This window comes from Porites lutea, chromosome 7, assembly GCF_958299795.1.
Source record: "Porites lutea chromosome 7, jaPorLute2.1, whole genome shotgun sequence".
Lineage (NCBI taxonomy): Eukaryota > Metazoa > Cnidaria > Anthozoa > Scleractinia > Poritidae > Porites > Porites lutea.
This window is the reverse complement of record NC_133207.1, coordinates 22,436,223-22,459,317: the sequence shown is the minus strand read 5'-3', so window position 1 is coordinate 22,459,317 and position 23,095 is coordinate 22,436,223. Positions and strand designations below refer to the sequence as shown.

General features: G+C 40.1%; 2 protein-coding genes across 2 annotated transcripts; both read right to left on the bottom strand.

Moving 5' to 3' along the window:
* Positions 1–4,013: 4,013 nt before the first annotated feature.
* LOC140943029 (uncharacterized) lies at positions 4,014–8,865 on the bottom strand. Its single transcript, XM_073392063.1, has 4 exons — positions 8,771–8,865; positions 8,297–8,359; positions 7,628–7,839; positions 4,014–4,659 (listed from the first exon to the last, which is right to left on the bottom strand). The coding sequence occupies exons 1-4, from the start codon at positions 8,831–8,833 to the stop codon at positions 4,197–4,199; spliced, it is 801 nt and encodes a 266-aa protein (XP_073248164.1). The 5' UTR covers positions 8,834–8,865; the 3' UTR covers positions 4,014–4,196.
* A 7,189-nt stretch (positions 8,866–16,054) lies between these two features.
* LOC140944617 (uncharacterized) lies at positions 16,055–19,240 on the bottom strand. Its single transcript, XM_073393736.1, has 5 exons — positions 19,233–19,240; positions 18,384–18,501; positions 17,644–17,706; positions 16,829–17,040; positions 16,055–16,520 (listed from the first exon to the last, which is right to left on the bottom strand). The coding sequence occupies exons 1-5, from the start codon at positions 19,238–19,240 to the stop codon at positions 16,055–16,057; spliced, it is 867 nt and encodes a 288-aa protein (XP_073249837.1).
* Between the last annotated feature and the right edge of the window lie 3,855 nt (positions 19,241–23,095).

The window sequence follows — 23,095 nt, the reverse complement described above, 5'->3', positions numbered from 1 at the left end:
CGCGTCTTAGATAAGACGCGAACGCATAGTACGCATGCGTTAATTTTTGGCGCGCTACCTTGGATTGCCGTTGCTACGGGCTACATTCACATGAAAACGAGTCAAGAACAGAAATAAGACGCGAACCATTTATACGAGCTGTTCTCGACGTAGATAAGACATGCTCGTATAAATGGTACAGTTCGCGCCTTATGTAAGACGCGTCTTATTTTTCCTCGTATAAATGGCCCTATTGTCTCAGTGAATTTCGGTGGTGAATTTAATAGTAGTGCAATTAAAATTTACTTACCCTGGTTTACTTATGTCCCACAACGAAAAAATTTTATCCATGTAACGTTTCCAAACAGTTGGCTTGAAGTACGATTTTGCTTATTTAATACATGCCAGTCGGCAAGGGAAACTGTTGCTGTCCTAGTTTGTGCCCATCGTGCGCGGTACCGTGAGTTTGTACGAAGACCTTTCCATTGAACTGGAAAGAATTTTCTTTGAGGATTAATCTAAGCATTTCTCGCAGGTAATGTGTGGAAATAGGTGGGTTGCTTTGTAAAATTTTTCATTTGCTCTGCAAACTATTTTAATACCCTCGTTTTGTAGAGTTTTGGCGATAAAGGATCAGTGTACTAGCTACTGGTAGCCAACAAACCACCACTGCGTGGTAGATGCGGCATTCCTCGAGCAGGTAAACATAGGGTTTTTAGTGCCGTAATAGCCAAAGTTGTCTTCACTGGTCAAACCTGAAACAGAAAACTGGCATCCACCTGTAGTACTTTCGAAGTGAGGAAGGTAACTACTTGAGTGATAATACCACGCAGTCTGGTCACGGTATCCCGGTGTGACCACGGACGTTGACAAGCTCGGTCTGAATGCATTTACCATTAAGGTGGGCAAAGATGTTAAGATCTGCAGTTTTTCCACGGATGTAATCTTCGTAGTTATTGATGCCGTACTTGTCATAACTGCAAGTGCCTCGCCAGTGGGTGGATACGTCACTTAGCGATCTCATTCTGTCCTTTGTTAGCCGGTAGAGGAACCAGTTAGGCGAATTTTCGTTTACGGGGTAGTTGATTGACAATGGCCTTTTCTGTCGATAGGCCCAAAGGTAAATATAAGTTTTGAATGATTGTTTGTGTTTAGTTCCAACTTTAATTAACAGGAAAGCTGTGGAAGAGTTGTATAAATATATAGGGGAAAAAGGAAGTATCAATAAATCACAAAACAAAGGAACTTAATGAAGCTATCAATTTTACAGGGCAAATAAAAATTAAACAATCATACAAACTTACAAAAAAAAACAAACAAACAAAACTAAGCACTCGGCGTTTAGAAGCCGACGTTATAGCGACGACGACCGAATTGCGATAATTGCTGCTTACACCTGGGACGTGCACTTCATTCTGCCGTCCTACGACGAAGCCATGAGCGAAGTACAAAACTCACCGCCATCTTTTGAATGTGTTGTAGAGAATAGACAAGAAGGGGGAAATCAAATCGCATCGAACGCTAACAGCCAGTCTGTAGACACTAACGAAAGAAACATCGCTGCTAATGGAACAGACGGCGCTTCCGATGTCAGCCGTCCCGCAGCAAGTGTTCCCGAAGGAGGCCTGAGCACAGGCGAAGAAGCGACTGATAAACATCGTGAACAATCCGTTAGCTGATAGTTCACTTGAAAGTAGTGAAACTACCGATATTAATCATTCTGATAATGTTTTGCTCCCGGTTGAGGATCGTATAGCTGATAACGACTCTTCGCAAGAAGAAGGGCAGGTTTTGCACAAAGCCTCGTTTGGATTCCCGCCATTACGAATTCTACCATACCGAAAGTATAATAAGATAACTTCACAACGTTATTTTGGATTTCTTATTAAATTTTCTTCATGTCGTTCACAAACTATTATTTTTAAACTCGCCTTTAGAACGCGATATATTTTTGTTGTTGTTTAATAACGGAGGTATGTGTATAAAAATGAAGTATTTACGTGCGTTCCGATTGGTCAAAAACATTTCTTATAGTGCCAGTGAACTCAGGCCCAGTTCAAACGTCCAACTTCTCATGTACTAAACCTAATATAAAAGTCCGACATATCTAATTTGAGTCGAGCAATGAATTAATTTCGAGTGGCCCACATGGGAATTTCGACCGTGGAGCGACTTTGTGTCAAACGTCGAACTTTTCAAGTGCCGAACCTAATGCATAAATGACGATAATTTCTTTTCACTGCTAAACATTGTAGACCATTTTTTTACAGCGTAAGAATGAATTGAGTTCGACGAATTTAATTCAACGTCTAAATCGACCGTCGAACTTACATCATTTGGGTCGATCCAAGTAGCTGTTAAGTTCGGTACTTAAAAAGTTCGACGTCTGAACTGGGCGTCAGACAAGCTTCGCCAAAAACAGTGTTAGCGTATTTTATTATAACAGGAGAGGTTAAGCGCTACGTTCACGGCAAACTGTAAAGATTACCTTACCATGAGCTTTTCCTGCCACTTCTTATGATTGCCTTCTTCAATATGTAAGGTTGGTCTTCACCTCCGTGTAAAACTTAATAAAATTTAAACGAAATTTTAAATGACAGATTCAACTGGGAAGATTCACCTCAGTTAAGGTAAAATCCGGATTCCAGAATCTGGGAATTTTTTGTTGGTGGAATCACGCAGACTTTCTTAGGGGTTCGTCACGCGTTCCTGCGCGAAGAACCCCTAAGAACGTCTGCGTGGGAGGCTAGAATCCAAGACTGTCATGGATTACCTTTTTATGGGGGCCAGAAGATGAACTCACACTCGCTGGATGAAGTTCTGAGGATTTGTTAACAACTGGATATATGCCAAGACGCGGTGATTATTGATGAAAAACGGGAACGAGCTGTTCGTGGCAAATACGTTTTGCTTGACCTTTCCACCAGCAGTTTTACGTGGATTTAGTTGTGTTATTAATCAGAAAAAGTCACTGTTGAAAAAGGAGAAAGAACATATGCAATTCGAAAGCTCAGAGCTTCCTAGAGACAGTATTAAAATTATTTTTCTTTTCTTGCACACTTCTAACAGTACTTGCTTACTACGGTCATGTGACGTCATTCACAGAAAAGCTTGAACAGGTTTGTTAAACACGGTGCAAATTTACTCATTCAAATGATTTTTATTTTCTTTAAACTTGGTTCAGTGATTAAAAGTTGGTGCTAATCCCGGACTGCAGACCACGTTGGCACCTACATTATGGCGGATAATGAGATCTCAAGCCAGGCTCCATGCAAGGCTGTCCAGAAAATTCCAGTGAAAATCTTGTTCCGCTGCCCACCTTAAATGGAGTGTTCTCGAAAGTCTTCCCTACCGAACTGAGAGCTATACAGCTTAGTAAATGTCCATCAAAAGCAAAAAAGGGAGATAACTTATTAAAGGCGAAAATAGATAGAAGGGAAAGCTAAAGGACTGAATAAGTCTAGGAGGCAGTGAACATTTTTTTTTTCGTAAAGTATCGTGAAATTTTTGTCCTATGCACAGTCTTGAAATTCCAAAGCTCTAGTTATTTATGTTTGCAAAAAATAGGCGGCGAAGCTGGTTCAACTTGCAAACAACGGCTTGATTAGTTTCGGTTCGTTTCGGCCGATCATAGTTTACATAAATCGGCTTCACTTGCAAAAATTTCCAAGGGCGAATGGTTTATCCCCCTTCAGCAAGAAACACAACGAATTTAGACCCCGAGACAAAGACAAATGCTGAGCAACTCTCCTTCTTTCTTCGGAATAACAATAAAATCGGAGTATCTCACATTATTGCCAAAAGATGTCTGTTGTTCTTTGCCATGTGTCCAAACCATCGCGTTAAAAACGGAAAGTTTGTCATTGTGCCTGTATTATAACGAGACCGCCTTAATTTCTATTTAGCTTCCCTGCATAACTGATTTACGACTGAAAACTAAAGTTCAAATCCCTTTTTAGCCATTATTGGTAAAACTGCATTATTAAATCCAGCCTCTTGAATCCTTAGGTAAAGTTTTTATTTTCTTCTATAATAATCGTACCTTTCTAATATTTCAATACTTTTAATACTCTAGTAACACACTGGCTGTAAACATATCTTAAACAACGTCAAAACTGGTGTAATAATTTCCGCATTATACGCCATCCTATCTACTCAGAGATGATACACTGACAAAAATGGACGATGTAGAGTTTTTATGCTGAATGATCTACGTCTTACTGATAGCTACCGAACCACCACTGGGTGGTAGAGTCGCCATTCATTGTACAAGTAAACTTGGGGTTTGTAGAGCTATAGAAGCCAAAGTTGTCCTCACTGCTCACTTGGCCGACGGAGTAATCGAACTGGCATTTGTGTTCGGTGCTCATGTGGCCCAAGTACGAACCAGCTACCTGCCAGAACCCGGCAGTCTTGTGTATTCCAGTGTGACCACGGATGTTGACAAGCTCGGTCTTAAGACAAACACCGTGACCAAGGAAGGCAAAGATGTCGGCGTCTGCAAACTTTCCACGGACGTAGTCTTTGTAGTTGTTGATGCCGTACTTGTCATAACTGCAGGTGGCTCGCCAGTGGGTGGACACGTCCCTTAGTGACTTCATTCTGTCCATTGTTAGCCGGTAGAGGAACCAGTTAGGCGAGTTTTCGTTCACTGGGTCGTTGATTGACATGGGTGTTTGTCTGTCGGAATAAGATAAGATAAGATAAGATAAGCGACTTTATTTAACGAGGGTTACACGTGACAGTAATTAAAATTACTGATAAACTTGTAGCCCTCTAAAATAAATTAAAAATACGATGAAATGAAATAAAAACTAGCGATAGGTTACTATTTTTGGCACCCACCAGAGACTATGTCGCCAAGACATCGATGGGGCTCATATAACGTTGGGAGGAGAATCTGTGAAACACTGTGATGCCTTAGGTACCTAGGCGTAGTTTTGGACAACAGTCTTTCCTTTATTGCATATTGACTATGTGAAGAAAAAGTTTCTAAAACACTGGGGAAGTTCTCAAGAATTAGATCATCATTAACAACTGAAGCATCGAACCGATTGTATAAATCGATAATACTACCAAATTTGGAATACTGTTGTGCTGTTTTTCATGGCTGTGGTAAAGGAAATGAAGAAGAACTGGAACCCCTGCAGAGACGTGCTGCTAGGATAGTGTTAACGGACGGTGCATTTCTCCACTCAAGATATGGCTTCCAGTATTGGTTGGGTCCCTCTTAAGACAAGAAGAGTGAAACATATCGTCAAACGTGTCAAGAATTGTCTTGATGGACAAGCTCCAAGTTATTTCTCAGAAAATTTTCGATGGCGAACTTAGAGATATTCATGAATATGACACTAGGTCTAAGGATAGGTTATCTATTGATAAAGTCAATCTCGAGTTGACTAAGAGGCTACCTACTACTACTAAGAGGCTTCATAAGGAGGCTACCTTTTTTTATTGATCATAATTATGTAATGTATCCCAGTTTCGTATATAATTAAGTTTTTATCTATTTATTTATTTATTTATTTATTTTTATACAGGACCTATTTTGATAGCAGTTTTTATAACTGTTCGACTAGTGCAAGGGGCACTCAGAATAAAGCATGCCGCCCGTTTTTGCATTCGCAGAACTCTCTCAAGTAACATTTTATTGCACGATGTCCATACTGATCTTGCATACATCATGAGTGGTTGATTGGAGCTCATATAACAAGTTGTTATCTTGCACAAATTTAAAAAGGGAGCTGGCTACGTGCTTTTCGAGAATCTTCGAGAAGACAGGTAAAACAGATATCTGGCGGTAATTGTTTATATGATTGCGTGCTCCTCCATTATGTAATGGCGTGACCTTTGCAACCTTGCAATTGTTAGGAAAACTGTTGGTCGATATTGAAAGGTTAAGTAATTTGCATAATAGATTTGCAATACCGGTGCAATTTTCTTAAGAACTCTCACAGTTATGCCATGGTACCGAGATACCTTGTTGCTGGAGATTTTTTCTATAATGCCAATAGTTTGTTTAGGCGTTACCAAAGGAGAAAACGTGTCTGAGTTTAATCTTGAGCAGATAAATTTTCTCAGCTTGGAGTTGCCAAACTCTACATCAGCTTTGTTGTCCTTGCAAATTTGTTCTAAGATGTTAACGAAGTACTTATTAAGTTCATTTGCAATGGAGGCTTCATGGCCAACAACATCATTTTCTGTAACGATTTCATTGATACGAACTCGAGGTTTACTTGTCCCGCTCAACGATTTCAGTGCCTTCAACAGTCTTGGATTCTAAATTCCATCCAGTGGATTCCGGATTCCAGGTACTGGATTCTAGTCTTCGTCAGTGGAAGTTGGATTCTGGATATTTATCGTTAGTGGATTTCCAGATTCCCTGCGCTGTATTCTGGATTCCAAAGCCCAGAATTCCGGATGCAGCGGGTAAAATTTTCCCGGATTCTGAAATCTGGATTCCCTTTCATAAGGCAAACATTATTAGGGCGAAAAAAAAATTAAACTAAGTAACTAAAGGCAAAAGGCAAAAACCTGCGTATTAATGGATCTGAACAAGGAGTTAAAAAGACTGCAGATTTAAAGGTGCGCTACAAGGTACTCAGCACGATTTGCTAGTTAGTAACAAGAGAATGAAAAATGTATTCAGGGAATTAGTAGTCTTTAAGATAAACTTATTGACTTTAAGCCTTTGAAGTCCACTTTGGTCGTTTTTGGTTCATATGGACCTATGCATATTATTCTTCCTGAATCCATTAAGGTTTCTATTTAAGAGATTAAGGTAATATGCAAAATCAGCGAGGATAGATGTTACCGCTGATACCTCGACTGATTAGCAAATTTTGACCAATTCTGACAGTGTTTACAGACCAAAAAGAAAACCAACATTTTGGCAAAAATCCAACCCTAATCCCCATGCAATTTTTATTTATTTTTTAGCAAAACTTTTCAAGACGTACCTTTTAGTAAGACTTTCTATTTTTAGTTGGGTTTAATATTATACTCAATACATGATGTAATTCTTATTTATCATTTGGTTATTTTTATTCTATGTATTGTTGTATTGCGCAGTTAATCATCTCGTTATGGAACGGCGCAATATAAGTTTTTAATTAATATAATTATTATTATTATATTATTTACTATTTACCGACAGTCTACTCTTTACAGTTCAATTTGCATATCAAGAGCCATCATGGCTATTGGCATATATATATCCTTTTGTTGGAAAGAAAGCCAGCCAAAATTTTAAGGTGGGCGACATAACTGGCTGTAAAAAGAAACGAAAAAGGAAAAAGAAGAAAGCGAGAAAACAATCGAAATTACCTTGCGAGCAGAGTTTTCTCGCTTGCATGGCTTTTAGCTTTTACGAAGTCATTCGCGTGGCTTAACTTTCGCGTTGTTCGTAACGAAGCAACAGACAAGATCAGAAAGAAACCTGTGCTCGCAGGGTTTAATTGAAATAGATAAGAAGTCCAAACTTGGTTTATGCGCATGAGAAAAAAAACAAAAACAAAAAAGCTGCTTCATTAGAGCCATTCTTGTGCTAACTGGCCAAAAACGATCCAATAAGGAGGATTTAGTCCAAAAAGAGGTTTTTCCCTAAAAACTGGAGGACGACAAAGGGTTAATCCATTCAAAACAGTACCTAAAGTTTGAGAAGAGCTTGTTTTTCAGACTCCAAGACATGATAAGTGTCCAGGCCGCCCCAGGTTCTGTTTCCATGTCGCAGTACACAGTGAATCCATTCCCTGCAGCATCGTAAATCTTGTAGTAGCCGCAATTGTCTGCTCCATTCTTTAGGTGGTCTACGCAAGATCTCGGTTTCAATTTGTTGGCATTTTCTTGACACCGTTTTTGCTGTAAATTGAAAAACTAACTTAAGGCCTGTAGATCGAACCAGCGCGTAATGCATGGGGCGACGAAAGTTATGTGCGCGAATGTTATGTGCGGCTGTATGTAGGACGCCCCGGATCAACACAGAAGCTTTGTATAGTTCGATAAACACATAAAAGAGTTTTAAGTGTACATAACTGATAATGGATGACTTTCGTTGTCTTGCTGTTTCCAGTATCATTGTAGCAAGTTGAGATGCTCTATTTTCTCATGAGCTCAGAGGAGCTGTCTTCTTAATGTTTTATCGAACTACTTACGATACATTCCCAAAAAAATCTTTTGGCTTCGAGGAGTCTGTTTGTCTTCAACTCCTAATATCCTTTAGTCCTTCTGTTGCGCTTTTCTATTTCACATGGTGGTCACGTTTCAAATTATAGCTATTCCTTCATTTTCAATTACCCATCAAAAAATAAGCTCCCACCTTAGTGCCTGAATCCTGGCCTGATCCTACGTTTTGTTTAACACCAGCTTTTAAATTGCCAACCTGAAAAAAAAAAATGATGATAATGATGATGATACCATAAGTGAAAATATTTCTTTTGCGATGCATCTACTGTGGAATATACGGTTAGGGAAAGGGGTAATCCTTTATTTGGCCTAAACATTAATATGTGTCGCTGGACAGGTTATTGTTTTCAGGTTCAGGGTTTAAAGGCCTCCACGGCACACATCTACCAAAACGCCCCTTAAGTCCCCCCTCCCCTCCCCTCCAGGATGGCAACATAGCTTATTTCTTGCAGGAATTCATTAGGCCTGTAGTTTCGGAATGTGGATCTATCACGATCTTTGCAACACTAGCTAACTGCGTTGTTAGCGTTATTGTGTCTGGAGTTCTCTCTCCAACTCGACGTCCCTACGGGTTATTAGAAGACCCTGGGGAGGAAGTTGACATTACCGATTTTCCTTGGCAAGCAGCCACCAGGAGAAACAGACAAGCAAAAGAGAACTTCATGGACATGACTGATAACTACCGTTCGTTCATGGATGAATCTGTTAGAATGAAACATAACCAGTATATTTGTAGGTTGTTTGAATGGAATGCAAGATCAGAGTATACAGAAGAGCATGCGTATGAAATCTCTATTCTGTAGGGGTTTTTCTTTTATCACATTTTAGCATTAGCGCGCATTAAAGTGCCGGAATGAAAATTGAATGAACACCAACTACACTAGCCACTAACAACTTCATTAATGTGGTCTATTTTGCGTAAACAGGGCTTCTTTTGAGGCCGGAAGCCCAACTTAAAGTTCGGTTCGGAAATTTGCTGAAGGCGGACTTCAGGTCAGTTTTTGCCTCATAGGAACCTGGACCCAGGGGCAAAAGGATGCGAATAGCATCATCTACCCTAACATATTGAAGTGCATAAGGCCCCTTAGGTATGTAATCATTAATACCGTCCCCCTCCGGATAAGATAGATGGTAAATGGTGCGCCAATCTGAGGAATGTTTTTTGGGGACCACGCACAACGGATGGCACTGCATATGTGATAATGGAGGGGAAGGGAAAGGCCCGGCGACCCTGCCCAACGAGATCTCCTTGGTAAGGTTAGAGGATACCACCTTAGAGTGCTGAACCGCGGAGATTAAGTTACGGGAGACTCGATTTTTTTCCGGACCAGTGTACCCAACGTGCGTGCCAAAGCGTAACGCGTTAATTAAACTATTACTAAAATCGCGATTAGGATGGTGGGAAAGTTCCCTTTCTAAAATAGCTACATTAATAGGGGTGGATACGGAAGGCAAAATGTTCCTTGCTAGTAGCTGCACTTTATCGTTTGCACGGTCGCGGGAGCTGGAACTCTGATAAGGCCTTGAGCTGTCCTTTGAGATACTGGCGGGGCAGGTGAGGGTAGAGTGGTTGGCGGAACGGCAACGGCGGCACTGGTGCGGAAAGGGACAGGAACGTGCAGGTTGGCCACTTGATCGGTTGAACTTGTAGCACACGGGTCCTTTAGGCTGGCGACGCGAGTGGTCGGCTGACGGACACTAACTCTGTTTGTGGTATGGGCTGCAGCAAGTAAGACAGTGAGGTTTAGCCAATCCAGAAAATAGTACTGTCCACAGTTCTAAGTCGACTTGATCCCAGCTCAACGACAGGTCGTTTGCTGCCCTTCGACGAAACTGTTCATTGTACGAGACCCGAGCCAGGCCCTGAAACTGGGTTTCCACCCTTCTAATTATCTGCTGGTATTTCAGCAGTTCGATGGAGCGCCTGGGATACGCGGCAGCAATTACCAGCATGTAGGTCGTATAGGCGTCCAGCCATTTGTGAAAAGTATCGATCACATGGACAGAGAGGAGGGGAGGGAACCTGGGGACAAGTCGTCCAACCGCAACTGTAACTCGGGGACCTGGGGTTGAGTAAGGGAATCGGGGAGCAACAAAGTGAAATCAATGAACTCTCCCCGTAAGATTTTGTCTTCCAAACTCGTTTCTAACGGACAGAGCAAGCCCAGAGGAGTTGCTGTTCCGGCTCGTCGAGGCTGTGTTCCACTGTAAGGAGGTGTGGCGCCCATGAAAGGGAGATTCGCGGAGATGGAAAAACTCTGAAGCGCGCGATCCACAGAGTATTGCACTGTGCTCTCAATGGTGGCGAGCTGAGCAGGGGTAAAGGAATTTCTTGTGTTAGGCGTTGTCTCCTCGAAGTCCTCCACCAAAGGATCATTCAGGTCGGAGTAGGTCTCCACCGGCTCTTCCTCGGAGTCCTCACCCGATAAAACAGCATCAGGGGCTTGAACGGTCGCAGGTTCAGGCTGTTCATGGTGTGCAGATGTGGCTGGCCTTGTGGAACGGGCACTGGTGTTGGCTCTAGCTACGGCTTGCGTTTTGGATGGCCGAGATGTAATACCTTTTCGAGGATGTGTCGCGGTTTTTAACCGGCGGACTAAAACAGTTTTGCTACCAGTAATGGGGAGATTTAGCGTCTGTAAGCGGAGGCGAAGGACCTCTTCAGAGAGGGACGTGAGGTTCTCCGAACCACGAGATTTGCGAGGCTTCGACGACACACGTGGACGAGCCATCAAAAAATTATAATATTTAGGAGTAGACTGTTAAGTAAGCAAAGCAGCTAAGCGAATGATGAATTTTGCCTAAAATAACCTTTTTATAGCTAGAAATCCCGGGCTAGACATACGTCTAAAGCTAAGCCAATGGACGATGGCGTACAATAGTGTTGCAGCAACACACGGTGCGTACAACGAGACATGAATAGAGGTATTTATTGAATCTAGCCATACAGAACGAATGTTACAAACGTACTAGACAGTGTTGCAACATTTTGACCTTGGTACCTGTCCGTACCATTGTACTAAGATGCGACAAAGATATTAACTATTGTAGATTCATGGCTCGTTGCATGGCACGAGTCATCATTCCCGGGAGATCTGGCGCGTCACGCTCCATTAACTGCCATTTACTGTTTCATCGTAAATCTTTTAAAATTACACCACCTTTATCAAATCTATTGTCCTTTTTCCCGGTTTAAATCCGATATGTTTTCGTGAAAGATTGCACGTCGAGCTTTCAATTTTTTTATTCAAAAATAATCTTTAAAAAATGGGAACTGGATCATGAATGAAATTATTAAGTTAAGTGCTTATCTCGGAAATCCTTAAATTTAAAAAAAACGTACGATGGCAACATTTTGCTCTCTGAGCAGTGCTGTGAGCAGTGACGGGATTGCTGAGGCCAAGGAGATCCTCTAAGGAATCTTCAGCATACACTCGGGAGCCTACTTTTTATCAATTTTTATGCGCAATCTGCTTCTGACAGTAACAGCAGAATCCCAGTACAAATAATGTTCAGCAGTGGATGACTGAAGTCAATTATTTTGTGGCTACCAAGTATTTAACATTAAAAGGAAGCGAACCGACTGAGATTTAATGGGTGTACGAGGTATCTTGAAATGTCCTGACGTGTAAATGGTGAGTACTTACCTATGTGCGCGTTGAAACCACTTTATCACGATCGATCGAGCTACAGAAAAAAAAAAAACACTTAAGTTAAGCACTCGACATTTTGTGAAGTAGATAAGATAAAGCATAACGCAAGGGAGGAAAACATAATATTAGGTCAAATTCCTTACTGAGTAGAGACGTTCATAAACTGGACTAGAATTGGGGGATTAGGAATATTTCAGCAGCGTCTCAACTCGGTAGACAAGTTCAGCTGGAAAAACCAGTTTTCCTTGAATTCACATATTTCGTACATAGTTGTTTCTCCGTTTCATGATTGGTGGTTTATTCTTGCTTCATCGCTAAACCAGCTTATGTGGTTAATAACAATAATAAACTTTATGTAATTTACGTGTCAGGATATTTAGCTTACAAGCTAATTGGGAACAGAACAAAAACAAACGCGGAAATAAAATGCTTAAGATTATAAATATAGTGATGTAAATTAGATCTATAAAATGTATGATTGTAAAATAGTTTTAACCCTTCCGAAGAGTGACCAACATCAATTCTCTCCTAAAAATTTCAGTAAATAGTTAGGTGGAAAGGTTTTAAGAATAAATGTTATAATCACTGAAGAAAATATGCTTTGATCTTTTAACAAATTCTCTCAACCATGTTTTCAAGAAACCTATGAACGCCATCCTGGAGAATTTGTATGTTGGTGCTTAAGGTGACTCGACCCAGTTTTTTTGGGGGGGTACCACCCTACTTTGAAGCTCTCTGGTATCCCCACCTTTACTTTTATCGTAAGTCTAACACATAGAATGGATAACATATAGATCAATCTACAATATAACATAAAATGTTTGGCGATCGGAGTAAATGTCACGTGGTTATAATGCCACGCCCCTTTGAGGTCTGAGTCGAAAATCTGCTGTTGCCGGCATTTTTTCGTGAAAATCTCTCGGCTACACATAGTGCGCATTAGTGCCTTGCGCTGAACAGAGTTTCACCAAAATCGCAAAGACCCAATTCGAGAAATTCAGCGGTTTCCAAATTTAGGTCATAATTTATGCGAAAATGATAAGCAAACTTTACACGGATTATATCTAATAAACTATGAGATTCATCTCTTTATTTTGGGCATCGTTATAACAGATGGGTCCTTGCAAGTCAGCAAAACGCTTTAGGGCCTTGTAAATGCGCGCGATTTCAAGCAAAGCAAACATATAGAAATTATAGTTTTCGCTATTTGTTGACTTTTGTCAGCGTTTAAGAGTCCTTCTCACGAAAAAAGCATTTTCTTAAAAATTCGTAGTTTTTTTTCCTTCAAATTTTTTCAGGGCCACAATTGATTAACTAACTACCCGGACTCTGAATTTCATGGTCATTGAAAAACAGTGACATTATCTTCTATAAGCCCAAACTTGAGTAAACATTGAAGATTTTTAGCGTTTTGGCTGAGTTTGTGCTTTGGGAGTTGTCTATTGTTTCTAGTCTGTCATTATACAGCATTCTTGTTCAGCACGCGTGCAAAGACCGCGCTTTTTGCTGATTTTGGTGAAACTCTGTTCAGCGCAAGGCACTAATGCGCACTATGTGTAGCCGAGAGATTTTCACGAAAAAATGCCGGCAACAGCAGATTTTCGACTCAGACCTCAAAGGGGCGTGGCATTATAACCACGTGACATTTACTCCGATCGCCAAACATTTTATGTTATATTGTAGATTGATCTATATGTTATCCATTCTATGTGTTAGACTTACGATAAAAGTAAAGGTGGGGATACCAGAGAGCTTCAAAGTAGGATGGTACCCCCCCAAAAAAACTGGGTCGAGTCACCTTAAAGGATTCCAAAAAACTACTGCGTCTCTGATTGCAAAATCAAGGGAGGATATCACTTCTCCATTTTGTCCTTAAAATAGAAATAAATAAATACGACACGTCACTGAATTTTTCAAACTATTGTGAAGAATTTGACCTCACTTTGTTTTATTCTCGGATGATAAAGCAAAGAGGAAACTAAAAGAATTTATAAAGAGAGTAAATATAAAAGGAAAGGGGATCATGAGAAGCTGGTTAGGAATAATGGTAGGAACTGGTGGACAAAATTACAGAGGCACTAAAAGCCGACCCAATGTCAGTATTGCCAGAATTGTCTCCAATAGTTTTCCCTGTGCTTTATATTAAGCCTTTTTCATTGCTTAATTTGGAGTAGCCCTCTGTTCGGATGCCTGCAGCCTTAACGGAACTTGCTCCTCTCGAAAATTTTAGGTGCCTTTTTCGTCTCATCCGAAACTATTACTATTACTCAACATGACGGGTTCAGTCGAAAACCCGAGGGCAAGAAGTAGTAGTAAACTTTCCTCAGAAAATTCTTCAGATTGGAAGAATTGTCTTTATACTAAAAATTTTCCGACGACCGCTTTTAATTTTTAACAAAAATCGCAATGTCTTGGGAAATTAATGTGAAAAACACGACCATTTTTCTCCAGATGATCACCGCCCCAACTTTGCGGAACTGATTTTCAATAACCTGGTGATATTTTAATTTAAAAACAAAGCCCGTTATCCAAAGGTGTGAGTTTTACAGCTAACTGCAATACTGAGAGGAAAACACGTAACTGTCGGCATTATTCCCTTCAACAGAATTGTATACTAAGTTCTTTAGTTATTGTTACTGATTACATGCAATAAGTTATCATACCCATCGTAGAAAACGTTCTCCAAATTTACAGTTGCGTGCACTCAGTTATTTATAACAGCAACATCCTGAAAAGAAAGCTCCTTTAAAACGACTCTTCATTTAGAATAAAGATGATGTGAACTGCGGAAATTCAAAGTTTAAATTAAGATATGATCGTCGCAGTGGTCGTTGCAATTCAAGCAATTGAAAATTAACGTGAAACTGAAATTTCGGGACTTCAACAGGATTCGAACCCACGTTAAGATAAGTTAAGTTGGGTTAAGAATAAGCCTGCTCCCAATATATGGGTCTCCATAGCTCAATTGCGAAAAGCGCCGGCTTTGAAAACCAAAATAATGGTGGCTGAATCGCGTTTTGCTAGCTAAAGCTGTTTTGTCTCGATACTTTTGACCAACTAGTTGTATTTTACTTGACAGTTATTCCTCTCGCCCTCATGGCCTCTGAGTCAATAGCCAAGTCGCCAAGTAAATGTAAGTCATAAAGGGTGTGAAGCCCAAAAGGGTATGGCTTTTGCGCCGATTCGGTCTGAAATTGGTTATAGACTTTGGCCATTTTGGTCCGGAATCTGGTAGTCTCGTTTTCGAAGGAACTACGGGAGTGTATGAACGTATTTTTCGTTTCAATTCCCAAAATTACTCCCTGATTTTGTTTTCTTTTGCAAATTAAAGATTTTGTTAGCTAAACCTCAGAAAGAAAAAGAAAAGATAGAAAAAAATAAAAAGGATTCTGGTCTCAGTAGTAAAAAGACTTCATCGCGCAAGTGGCCTTTCAGCTGGGGGATCAAATATTATCGGGAAACGGCGAAATATTTTGAATGAATAATAATGTCTTTTTGATACTGGCCCCAAAGGAATTTAGCATGTTTTGCTACCCCTTAGAGGCCTCCGACTCCTCCGGCCTACGAAAAACAATTGAGAGATTCTACGGGAAGCAAATCGTACAGATTCCCCTGGGCTTGTTAAAGGTACCTATTATTCCCTGCGGCCAATCCCAGTTGGACTAATCACGTGGTCCGACAATTATCTCAGGAACAACACCGAAATGTGGGAGCCTGGAAACACACCGAATATTCAGAATGCAAGTTTCAACTTCGAACGTATTGCCCCTTGACTAGTAACAAGTTAAGAAATAAAAAAAAAAGACCGAAGAAAACGCTTTAGTTTTGTAAAGAGAAATTTCTATTATGAGACTACATTTGTTTTACATGTTACGAAGACTAAATCAGAAAAAACCAGAAACGATAAACAGTGGATATGGTACTTTTTTGCTTGACTTATTCCAAAAACTTGAATCAAATGCCTTTGACGAAATTATTTACTTTATAAATTTATCATTTTGTTACTTTATAGTCGTCCGTTTAAGCTGAGATAAAAACAATGAAAAGTGGGTTTAAAAAGTACCGTTTTGGCGGCATCTTACTTGTTTTGCGCTAACCATTCTTCATCTGTTATTTACTTGTATTAAAGAGGTGGCACAGTTCAGTTAAAAAGTTTCACAATCCTTACAACACAATGCGCGCATGCCAAACTCAAAGTAAACGCCTAGTGTTTACGCGCGAAATAATCCACCAGAGTGTTACTTATAGGCACCGAACCACCACTGAGTGGTAGAGTCACCATTCATTGTACAAGTAAACTTGGGGTTTGTATGAAGGTAAAGGCCAAAGTTATCCTCGCTGCTAACTGCGCCGACGATGGGGCCAAACTGGCAACCTTTTGAAGAACTGTCGATATGAGGAGTGTATCTAGCTTTAACCTGCCAGAACTTAGCTGTCTTGTGAATTCCAATATGACCACGAATGTTGACAAGCTCGGTCTTAAGGCAAACACCAGCACCAAGGAAGGCAAAGATGTCAGCCTCCGCAAACTTTCCACGGACGTAATCTTTGTAGTTGTTGATGCCGTACTTGTCAAAGCTGCACGTGGCTCTCCAGTGGGTGGATACGTCCCTTAGCGACTTTAATCTGGCCATTGTTAGCCGGTAAAGGAACCAGTTAGGGGAGTTTTCGTTCACAGGATCGTTGATTGACAAGGGAGTTGTCCTGTCAAAGAAAACAAAATTGTTCAAAGTTACAGTATTTTGATGACCCCGTTAGCCAACATACAAATGGCTATGTCTGTTTTGTTTTTTCCTTCCCTTTTCTGTTTTTTAATGCAATTATTAAAAAGGTGTGAGACGTTTTCCCTAAAAAAAAAGCTACGCAAGAGTATCGTCAGCCTATGACCGTTTTTTCCCCAATTCTCGTTTGAGAGTAACACTCCGACGTCAGATAAGCATAAAGGGAGCAGGGAGTGCCGTAACAGCGATTATCACGCAATTTTACTTTCATTTTGCTCATTTGAAAAGTACCTAAAGTTCGAGAACAGCTTGTTTTTGAAGCTCCAAGACATGACAAGTGTCCAGGCCGCCCCAGGTTCTCTTTCCATGTCACAGTACACAGTGAATCCACTCCCGGCAGCATCGTAAATCTTGTAGTAGCCACATTTCGTTGCGCCATTCTTTAGGTGATCTATGCATGATCGAGGTTTTGTCTTGTTTGCGTTTTCTTGGCACGGTTTTTCCTACCAATAACAAGGTAGTTGTTCGATTTAACTGTCTGTCCCTCTAACAGCTCCTACAACCTGTCCCCTAGGTTCAGAACTCAGTCACAATATCATTAGGCTATTTGATGTGTCTGTCAACTATCAAAGACAGTCATTTCTTCATTGATATCCCAGTCTTGACTTCTTTTTCCTCCCAAATCAAAGTAAAAGGAACAAGGACCGCCTAATCGAAGGTTTTCTATCGGTCTGACAACCTCAATTGATTCAAAAGTGACCAAAAGTTTGTCTGTTAAATTGGCTGCTTCCAATCTCATTTCCCTTTACATGTTGTCGGTTATTCATTTGATAGTCTATTCCTTTCTTAATCTCAGTGTCTGTAGGACACTTCTTTGGATCTGTCTTTCAGAGCGCATTTTTTTAGTAAGACACAAGTTAGGAAAAGTTCTAAATGGTCAGACAGTCACTTAACTATTCGTCAGATCTGTCTGAGTGCCTATAGTGTCTCTATCTGTACGCCCCCCTCACGGTCTGTCTGTCTGTGTACGTTTAGTCTGTCTGTTTGTTTGTCTGTCTGTCTGGTCTTTTATTTCATTATTCACTGTGTAATAACATACGTCTCACCTTGCTGCGAGAAGCCTGTGCTGAGTCCATTTGTTTTTTAACAGCATCTTTAATATTGTAAGTCTTAGGGACATAAAGTAGAAAAAGTTAGAAAAATGTACTTTAGCGAGTCATTTGGCTTAAACTAGGGAGGCGTTATCACAAAGACAGAAGCTACTTATAATAGAGTGGGCGGGAGACAAATGCAAGCTCAAGCTCTGGGTGTGTCCTTCTTTCTACTAGACCGCAACTTCTTTCCATTCTTCCTTTAACTTTTCTTTTGTTTGAATCTTATATCAAGTCGTGAACAAAAGCACATTGCAATTAAATTCATCAAAGCCTGTTACCCCTGGGGGTCGGTAATTCGTATATGATTTTATACGCAATGACTGAGACGAGATGGTGAATTTTAAACCTGGTGAATATATATGACAATTATTTTTTTCAATCTGTGATACAGGCAGCCCTGAAGAGCGCTGGGTCGAGTACGGGGATGTTTTCTTCCAACCCGCTCCCTCAATTGCTCCCCTGACCCCCAGCCGAGCTCATAAGTAGGGTCAATCAGCTCCTGGCAGGGGTAGGGATTTTTGTATGCCCAAAAATTATATCTCAAGCCCCTGAGGGGGGGGGGGGGGAAGCAGTCTTCTCCCCATTTCTTCCTAAAAAAAGGAAGTGGGTAACTGGATTATGTTTCCCAGAAATTGTGTATTGTAAAATTAATATTGTTGATAAACCGAAGGAGGCATCATTGTCTTATTTACCATTGCTCCTTGGCAAGTAACAGCAAGAAGAAAAATACAAACTAAACACAACTTCATGATGGCCTCCTGCACTGTCATAGGATAACGGAGTGGACTTGTCGGACACCCCGTGAGTTCACTAAAAAGCGAAAACGAAAAGTGCAGTGAATTTGCAGAAACACCGCAGGTATACAGCAACTCCCATACTAGGGTTCTCAAGTCTCAGTCAAGGGATTGAGAAAATGTAAACTGATTTTTCAATATTTTTACGTTTGCCAATTGACCGAAATAAAACCAAGTTTTTGGTTTATTTGATCATTTTGGTGAGTACACATCAGGGACCGCGGAGGGGGAGGGGCTGGTAGGGCCGCGGCCCCACCACTTTTTTGCGCCCCCGCCCCCACTTTTTGCGCTAAAAAGAAAAATAATTAAAATTAAAAAAAAGACTTGAAACAACTTTTTTTCCGTCTATATTCCGCTATATTCTCTGTATTTTCTTTAATTTCAAACGCCAGGCATTTTGTGGGGCTCCGGTGCTTTTCGCGGTAATTGTGCCCTGGGGCCGACTTGCCCCTTGATCAAACGCCATGCCTTGGCAATTGCCTTGGCCACCCCTTCGCTTCGTTCGGCAGCATGTTTTGTACTTCCAGCTCCGCCAGAGTTTTTTATCAGTTTTATCAGACGAAATGAAGATTATTACTAGCTTTTTCAAGCCAAACAAAGGTGAGTATTTGTTTTGAGTTGATAAAAGTTTTATGTTTTGTCTTTCTCCTTTCGAATCAATGAAATATAAAAGAATTACATTACTTGAACAGTGAACGGCCACAGGGCTATTGCATTTAAAATCCGTATCCCCGGTTGAGGACTTACCTTTTCATCTTACCCCTTAAGATTGGCTAAAATTGCATTCACCCCTGAAGACTTCCGTAAAACATGGGTTTACCCCTGAAGAATTGGGTCATACCCCTGAAAAATTTGGGTTTACCCCTGAAGAATTTTGTGAAAATTAAGGCTTCACCCCCAAAGAATTCCATATTTGTTTACTCTATTTCTACCCCTAAAGAAATCCTCAATTTTTATAACTTACCCCTGGAGAATTCCATGGTTCCTCAACCGGGGCGGGGGGGGGGTGCGAATATTAAATGCAATAACCCATAGTTAGAAATTTTTCGATTTTCAATATGAAAAAACTATTTTCAATTGTCAGCCCTCCCACTTTTCACCTTGCTCCGCGGTCCCTGCACATGAACAATTTTTAGGTCTCTTTGCAGTATGAACTATTATGTCTAATGCTCCAAAAAAAAAACAACAACAATTGAAAGTTCTATATGGCCCTTTAATACTAGACAGACAAGCATCCAGTAGTTCTGGTCGCAATTGACATCTTATTTTTTATACATATTGTAGGGGTGTGTTCGAGCAACTCGCTCGCTACACAATGAGGTACACTGTACCAGGAATCTGATTTACATCTTGGCCTTTATTCTTCTTTGACTTCTGCTAACAATCTTAATCTTCCTACTCTGCTAACTCTTTTCTACTTTTCTACTCTTCTCTGCTTACTAGTTCAGTATAGTTATGCTGTAGCAGTTTTTATAGCCAAAGCTGGACACGTTTGGGTTAGCAGACCAGAAGAGCTCTATTGAATATCTTATCGCTTATATTGCAACAGGTCTGCTATTGTTAGGGAAAAGATTAGCCTACGCACAGCCGCAACTGACAAGTACCAAAGAACCACTGAAGGTCAGCTCTAACACCACAAACACGACCACCTGTTGAAAACTAACATCTGACAATGCTAAGCGACTAACATTCCTAATATGGGAATAAGTAAATTCGCGAGCTAAGCATAAATTCAAGTACAAGTAAAACCAAAAGATCAAAACAGGAAAACAGTACGTGGACAAAACCAAGACTTAATGAAACAAAACTAAGATTAAAAGATAAGATAGATCCGACTTAAAAATAACTTTCAAAATACTTCACAACAATATGCAACAGTATGGCCTTATAGAGTAATAGAATAAAACGTAGGGCCAGCTCGAACATAGAAGTATAAGTGTGATGATTGACTTTGAGGATGACAGTTCGTACATGTAAGACACTGAGAAACCCTTTTCGAATTCAGAATTGCCTAGTTAAGGCTCGATCGGCTACAATGTAAGATTCAACTTGTTTACTGCTCGCAATTTTTTCTACCTAAACGAAAACAAAACAAGGAAGGAAAACCCTTGAAGAAGAACATGTGTTTGAATTTAAGAAATATGATGACCAAATTAGCTATCCCTTATTTTTAGGCTTCATCATCAATCTTTATTTATACACGAAATCGTATCATTTTATATGGTCTTCCTAGGAATCGTGCTTAAAACTAGACTAAAATACTCTAAGGAACTATTGACTATAATGTTAAAAATACAAAAACTTACATTATTAATAATAAGAGTTACAATGGGTCATGGTGTATTAAAATAATCTTTCCAATGAATTGGAGTTTTAAAAACATTTAAACGAGGCAGTTTTCTAATCTCTGAGGGAATCTTGTTCCCTCAGAGAATCTTGATAGAATACTTACCCACTAGTAAGCCTCCAATGCTAGTGAGATAGAAGGGTTGATCCCGTTGCCTTTATACAGCTAGATAATGATCACATTTAGGGCCTATATTGGTTACTTTCAAGGCGGAGCCATGGGCTCCTGCTCATACCTTATCTGCTTTAAACTTAAGTGCACTTTGTCCTTTCACCTGATACTCGGCGGTTCTTGTGAAGGGCAATACAGCGAATTGAAGAATGCAGATACTGATCAACTTAGGTGTTTGGGAAGCTTGCAACCTACCCCTCCCCTAACCAAAATATTTTGCCCCAAGTGAGAAGTAAGCGTTAACGTTGAGTTAGGGAAGGCATAGGTTGGCAGTTTCCCAGAAGGCCTAACTTGAACCATAATTTTGTTTGATGTTCATTGATTGGTTAGTGGCCAGTGAATGAGTTGACCTCACGGTGTTGTATGTTGAAGTAAAACTCTTCATAAAGATCCTCGACTGTAGACAACTCGATCATTTGTCAAAACCTTTACTACCCTCTCCCAACCCCCAGCAACCCCCCCCCCACTCCCCGCCTTAATTCAAGCAAGCATAAAGGTGTGGGGGTGTGTTCGAGCAACTCGCTCGCTACACGATGAGGTACCAGGAATCTGATTTACATCTTGGCCTTTATTCGTCTTGACTTCTGCTTCTTCTTAATCTTCCTACTCTTCTAACTCCTTTCTACTTTTCTACTCTTCTCTACTTACTAGTTAAAGTATAGTAGCGGTTTTTATAGCCAAAGCTGGACATGTTTGGGTTAGCTGACCAGAAGAGCGTTATTGAATATCTTATCGCTTATATTGCAACAGGTTTGCTCTATTGAATATCTATATATATAGTATATTCGCGAGCTAAGCATAAATTCAAGTACAAGTAAAAACAAAAGATCAAAACAGGAAAACAGTACGTGGTCAAAAACAAGACGTAATGAAACAAAAACTAAGCTTAAAAGATAAGATAGATCCGTCTTAAAAATAACTTTTATTATACTAGTACATGAGAAATTTCTGCAATTTGATTGGCTCAGAGCAGTGGTATTTCAGCTTAATTTGAATTACCTACATGTGAAAATTACAAACCTTTTGCGGGTAGTATTATTAACAAATAATAGATGATTTGTACGCGATATTTGGCATAAATACCACTTGTGACATTTCAAAATTGTCTCAAATTTCACTCGCCTAACGGCTTGTGAAATTACGTATAACAATTTCGAAATATCACTCGTGGTATTTATGGCAAATATCTCTACAAATCATGCTATTATCAATACAAATACTTCACAACAAAGGCATGATCTCTTCTTGATATTTGACTCACAAGGCAACATTTTTCTGAACGTGAACAAAAACGACTGAAGTGCACTTTTATAGAGGAACTTTATACGGTATTTGTATAGGTAATGGCATGATTTGTGGTGATATTTCGAAATTGTCACTCGTAATTTCACGATCACGAGCCGTTAGAGGTGAGTGAATTTTGAAACAATTTTAAGTATCACGAGTGGTATTTATACCAAAGATCACGCACAAATCATGCTATTATTTGGTTTTAGTATACTTACATTGATGATTATCGAAAATAGAGCGCCATCATTGGCTAGGAGCTTCGCTTTATCACGCTATAATCACCGCGCGGTGATTGTAACATTGAACTTAGCTAGCAGTTTTAAAAATAGCATCCAAATTTGTTAATGTTTCGGAGTCGGAAATTGATCAATATTTTTATTTTCTCGAATAATCATCAATGTAATTATACCTGGTTTTTTGAAGAACCGGGGCTTTACTAAAATATGTCAGTCTCTCGCACTGATTGGGGATTTAATGGCCCTTGTTACTTGAAAAGTAAAATCTCACCTCAAAAAGAAATTATTGAATACATAAGCTTTCATTTGATAGGATCGTCTGTCTTGAAGGGAACAAAAGTGAAGTTCTCATTGATCTGGAAAATAAGGCCTTTTAAGGGCAATTTTTAGCTCGGGTACAAAAACTCAGCAAATCCGCACTCTCGCACAAAGCATAGTCTTTAGAACAACCCCACTCCCTGGAATTTAACCAGACTACCCCAAATGCACCCCAGATGATAGCCCTGTGTCTGTGCAACAACATGACACCCATGTTGTTTGGGAATTTTTTGCTGGTGGAACCCGGG

What these genes read in the sequence shown, in the direction of transcription:
- LOC140943029 (XM_073392063.1), bottom strand. Translation starts at nt 8,833, where the DNA reads ATGTCCATGAAGTTCTCTTTTGCTTGTCTGTTTCTCCTGGTGGCTGCT. An exon ending in CTGCTTGCCAAGGAAAATCG is followed by an intron (nt 8,360 to 8,770) that starts GTAATGTCAACT and finishes TTTTTTTTTCAG; the next exon opens with GTTGGCAATTTAAAAGCTGG. An exon ending in GCCAGGATTCAGGCACTAAG is followed by an intron (nt 7,840 to 8,296) that starts GTGGGAGCTTAT and finishes TTCAATTTACAG; the next exon opens with CAAAAACGGTGTCAAGAAAA.
- LOC140944617 (XM_073393736.1), bottom strand. An exon ending in TTACTTGCCAAGGAGCAATG is followed by an intron (nt 17,707 to 18,383) that starts GTAAATAAGACA and finishes TATGTCCCTAAG; the next exon opens with ACTTACAATATTAAAGATGC. An exon ending in AAGCTGTTCTCGAACTTTAG is followed by an intron (nt 16,521 to 16,828) that starts GTACTTTTCAAA and finishes TTTCTTTGACAG; the next exon opens with GACAACTCCCTTGTCAATCA.